Raw genomic sequence first — 5,393 nt, 5'->3', positions numbered from 1 at the left:
GTGTGTGTGTGTGTGTGTGTGTGTGTGTGTGTGTGTGTGCGACTGATTTCACTGTTGGCTAATTCAACAAAGTTTCAATAGAGTGGCCAAGCACACAAGTCTGAAATATTTATCAGGGACTTGACAAAAAGATGAAAAATAAATGAAAGTCCTTTTTCATGGTCCTCCAGATTTTCAAAGATTTGCTCATTAATTCTGCATGAAAATTTCATTTAATTTGTTCACAGTCTGTAAAAGTCTGTTTACAGCTGAGCGCAAAAGTATTCACACCCCAAGAACTTATTCACTTTTATCATGCTGCTATAAAAACTTCGGTGTATTTTATGTAACAGAGCAACATAAAAAGTGTAAAGTGAAAATTCTAATAGGACTGATTTGTCTTTGTATTCAAATCCAGTGCAACTAATGGTATAAACAGTTAGTTCATTATTTAGTACTTTTTAAGTTTTGTAAATAAAATTGATATATGCTACCAGAACAAAAATAATTTAGTTAAAAAACTGAGTGGTGGAGAGAGGCTCAATATTTTTTTAATTGAGTTAATTGCAGGGTCTGTCATTATTTAATTGCATTTTTATCAAAAATTACAGAGAAAATAACATTTTCAATTCAAAACATCTTTTTGCTGCTAGATTATTAAACAAATAAAATGTATGAGCTCAACAACAAAAAATTAGTATTGTTTTTTAGTGTTTTCAAGCTTCATTTTTTTTTACAAAATGTTTCAAGAAGCCCTAATAGTTCCTGGAACTTCTTTGGAAACATGGACGCTGTGAACGCTGACAGTCTGCTGCTGCTGCTACATGTTTAGCATCGAGATGCTACTTTAGGCTTGAATAGCCGCAGTGACACGCTGATTCTTTTTAGCACAACGAACACAATATTCTTTTTCAGCGTACTATTCAATCATTTTAATAAAAAATTCTTTGTCCATCTGTTAGCAGATGTAGCTTATGTGTCAGATTTACAGGTGTACCAGAAACACAACCAGAACCTTTATAGTTTTTTCTTCTTTAAAAAGGCAATTAATTGTATTGAATATTCCACACTTCAGAGTATTCAGGGAGAAGTTCAGGACAGGATTAGCGTATGAAATAACATCCTGGAACAACTACAAACCCACCAGGTCACAGACGTTCACTGTGTGGACTCATCTTTCTTCATCAGAGGCAGAGAAGCTGGTCAGAGTTGAGTCAGACTGCATGAGGAAGACCGGGGTGGAGCTTCAACTTCCAGCAGGACAACCACCCTAAACATGCAGCCAGATATGGAGTGGCTTAGACCAAAATAAATATATGTTAGAATGGTCTAGTCAAAGTCCAGAACTAAATTGAAATGAGAAATTGTGGAAAGACTTCAGCATGAACCCTTCTGTTGATATGTCAGATAAAACAATGACATTATGAAAATGTCCAGTGATTGTTAAAAAATGATGATCCTGCAGCTAAAACCACCTGAAAAAAACTGCAAATATTCCAAATAAAAACTTTTGAACCAATCATCAAGTATCTGGATGAGGATCTGAGCTGAAACAGGAACATGGATGTTTATCATCAGTCGAGCTGCAGAAGCAGTTTTTTTCTGTCGACTCCACGGCTGACTCTAACAGGAAGGGAGGAAAAGCACATGAAAACTTTTTTTTATTATTCACGAAACTTAGGATTCTCTCAGTGTTGCTCAACTTCCGTAGATATTATTAAGACATCCAGAGTCAGGAAGGTTTCAGGACAGGGAGACGTGAAGGGATGACACTGCCCTCTGTGGATCAGATCAGCAAGGAGAACCGAGTCGCTGAGCACAAGAAACACAGAAAAATGTTTCATTTTTTTATTCTGGGTTATAAACTTTACAGATATAACATTTATATGATGTTTTGAGCAAATATTCCTAACGACATTCATGCTTTAAAAATAAAATAAAAGGTGGAACATGCTTGGTGACGCCAACAAGGTGCGGCACGTGAACTTCAAATCACGTTACAATAGAAAACAGACAGGATAGAAACTCAAGATTTCAAAATAAAAGAACTGAAAGACCAAAAACCTTCAGGAAAGTTTATCCAAATACAGAAGAGGAAAAACCAAACATCTGAGCAGCAAACTGGATTCAGTTTGAGGAACTATTTCTAGGAGCTGGTGCAATAAATCCTTTAGCTAAAGTTTAATACGCAAAGCTTTTCAGGTGGATTTGTTGCATTTCACAACCACAGCATTGAGATTTTCACCACTGGTCAAATTCAGGTACTTCCACGCGCCGCCCTGCTGGTAACAAACACTGGAGTCATAAAACCACCATAAACTGGTAACTGTCCAGTTACTGATACCACAGTCTGCCTAAGTGGAGTTTGTATTATTATGGTATGAAAACTGCTGAACTGTGCATAAAATGAAGAGATGCCAGTGAAAGAAATGCCCCGACTGCATTTGGCGTTCAGACCCTCCCCCACCTGTTGACAGACGGACAGAATGTTCAGTCTGTGGGAAACTTAAAGGTGACATTTTCTGTGCAAGAATTCCTTTTGATCTGTGTATCAAACTCAAAATAAATACATTTTCTGTTCTGTTTTGCGTTATTAACATGAACTCAAAGGTCATGCTTTCCAGCACTCAAAGATTTTTATTCACTCTGTCAAAGGACCTGCTGGCCTCAAGCGGAGGCAGATGAGTTCACCGTCCGCATCCGAAGGTTTTGTTCCAGTCCTCGTACAGCTCCAGGTCTTTAGCCGACACGCTGGGTCGAACCGTCTTCAAGGCCTCCTGGAAGTCGGCGAAAAGAATCGGCCTCACCTGATCTGCGCTGATGGTGGCAATGTCGTTGAGTTGGATGCTGCGTATGGGGCCCAGGGCAGCTTCCCGGCACAGCTGGGTCATGTCGGCGCCGGAGAAGCCCTCCGTGGCCGCCACCACGCTCTCCAGCTCCTGTCCTCTCAGGTGGTTTCTCTCCCGCGCCATGAGGTTGGTCACGATCTGCCGCCGGGCGCGCGCTTCGGGCAAGGGCACGTACAGCCGCTTTGCCAGGCGGCGCCGCGCGGCCTCATCAATCTCCTGGGGCCGGTTGGTGGCGCCGACCACCAGGATGCGATCATCGGCTGCCGTGGCAGCGCCGTCCAGCTGAACCAGGAACTCCGTCTTTATCCTGCGGGACGAGTCGTGCTCCCCATCCGTCCGCTGGGATAGCAGGGAGTCGATCTCATCGATGAAAATCACCGCCGGCTGGTGGCAGCGGGCGATGGCGAACAGTGCCCGGACCATTTTCTCTCCTTCGCCCACCCACTTGGACGTCAATGACGAGGCGCTGATGCTGAAGAAGGTGGCACCGGACTGGCAGGCGATGCATTTTCCGATGAGCGTTTTCCCCGTTCCCGGGGGCCCGAACAACAGGATGCCTTTGGGCGGTCCGCGGAGCCCGGTGAAGATGTCGGGACGCAGCATGGGCCACACCACAATCTCCTTTATGGTCGTCTTAGCAAACTCCAGGCCAGCGATGTCGTCCCAGGCAACCGGCGGGCCGTGATCCATGATCTCACTCATGATCAGCTCCACTATCTTTGGCTCAAAGTTCTTCAGTCGCTCGTCCAGGATTTGAGGTTCTGGGTTGGAGTTTTTACTGCCGTCTTCCTCCTCCGGCCGGGGAATCGGTGACACAAACTTGGAGAACGCCCCTCGAGATCTGTTGGCCCCCAGAGACTTTTTTATGGCCGCCGCCATCCCAGGCGGGTGACCTCTCTGGGGCTGGTGGGAGTGTTTCTTCTGCTGATCGACGATGAACTGCTCCCGGGCGGTTTTGAAGTTGCTCACGGCGCGCGGTTCGGTTACCCCTGGACCTCCATGTTGCCCGCTAACGCCATCGCTTCTGTCTGGACTGTAAAAGTTCTTCCGTTTGGACGGGTTTAAGGAGGGAAAGGATGAGGACTGATGGCTTTGTGCGCCTCCTGAAGGACCACATGAAGAAGAAGAACCAAACGCTGACTGAGGTCGTTCTGCGGGTCGAGGGACAACGCTTGGATTAACTGAGATCCCATCTGAAGTTTTCGGTCTCTCTGTTAGATTCCTGGTAACGTTGTTAACCTCCGAGCTGGATGGTGCTCGACTGGCGGTAAACTGAACCTCCACTGAGCCGGGGTCCCCTCTGCTCTCGTGTCCCACAGGTATGTCAACATCTGCTGGTGCCACCCGGAAACTTTCTCTTCCTGAACTCGCCTGAATCATCCTCTGCACCGAGGGAATCTGCAGCACGCTGTCCGCCGTTAGCGACGACTCCCATTTGTCGCTGAGGTTCCTCTGACTGCGGGCCAGATGGAGCGCGCTCTCTGCGTAGTTGTTGAGCCCCGTTTGGGGGTCATCCGAGTCCAGCACGGCGGCGTAGCGCTCCGAGTAGGTCCTGAGCAGACCGGCCGCGCCGGCCTGAGAAAGCTGGGAGCTTGCCCATGCATACTGAATGGAGAGGATGTGGGCCCGGTAGGCGTCGGCCTTCTGTTCAGGTGTGCAGCTGCCAGATGAAATGTCAAAGGACCTGTGCTGCCATTCCTCCAGGTGTGCGCCACTCATGCCTGGTCTGCTCCGGCCTGATGGAGGAGAGGGGACAAACGTTATGAAAAATACATGACCTCTGTCAACGCCAAGGCCCGCTCCACACCTGACGCAGACGGAGAAAAATGCTCTTCTTCACGGTTCGTGATGAGAAATAAAAAAACAAGCAAGCAGAATTCAGAGGAAAATACATATTTCAGTCATTCCAGGATTTCACACGGTTTTTGAAGAAAAAAAAAAATCACTGATTTTATGGTGCTACTTTGAAAATGTTCCCAAGGAATTTCTTTATTTTTTAACTCATTAAACCTCTTCCAAAATATAAAAACATGAGCAAAAATAATGTTTAATTGTTAAAACTGAAACCATGTGATGACAGTTTGTTATGAGACAGATTAGTAAAAAGATTGTCTGACCAAAAACAACCAATCAGAAACAGGAGGAGGGTCTTAGCGCTGTCCATCAACCTCTTGTAATTGCTGCTAAATGTGCTAACTGATGTTCATAGTCACAGTTACTGGGTGTTGATAGCACTCACTAAATCTTAATGAGGACACTTTTAGGGTCAGTAGATTTATTTCTATTTAATAAATGCAAGAATCACATAATATTTCCAATATTTCCAGATGGTTTCATGGTTTGTTGCAAAGTGTGCTGACCAAAACCAAAAGACTTTGACGAGAAGCCGGCTGAAGTCACAAACTGACTTTATTTCAAAATAAAGTCAGTTTATTTTGACTTTATTTTGAAATAAAGTCTGAGACTGACTTTATTTTGAAATAAAGTCAGTCTCAGTCATGAATGAATGACTGAGACTGCTTTTCAATTGTTCTCTTATTTATTCCTAAGAACATTACTTTCCTA

The 5,393-nt window shown here is 44.8% G+C and overlaps 1 protein-coding gene across 1 annotated transcript; it reads right to left on the bottom strand.

Annotated features, from left to right (window-relative positions):
- Window positions 1-1,813: 1,813 nt before the first annotated feature.
- On the bottom strand, window positions 1,814-4,560 carry fignl1 (fidgetin-like 1). The gene has a single exon (XM_008403599.2). The coding sequence runs from the start codon at window positions 4,545-4,547 to the stop codon at window positions 2,667-2,669; it is 1,881 nt and encodes a 626-aa protein (XP_008401821.1). The 5' UTR covers window positions 4,548-4,560; the 3' UTR covers window positions 1,814-2,666.
- Window positions 4,561-5,393: the final 833 nt, after the last annotated feature.

This window comes from Poecilia reticulata, unplaced genomic scaffold, assembly GCF_000633615.1.
Source record: "Poecilia reticulata strain Guanapo unplaced genomic scaffold, Guppy_female_1.0+MT scaffold_933, whole genome shotgun sequence".
Taxonomy (NCBI): domain Eukaryota; kingdom Metazoa; phylum Chordata; class Actinopteri; order Cyprinodontiformes; family Poeciliidae; genus Poecilia; species Poecilia reticulata.
Note: the sequence above shows the minus strand (reverse complement) of the source record. Positions and strands in the feature narration are given on the sequence as shown.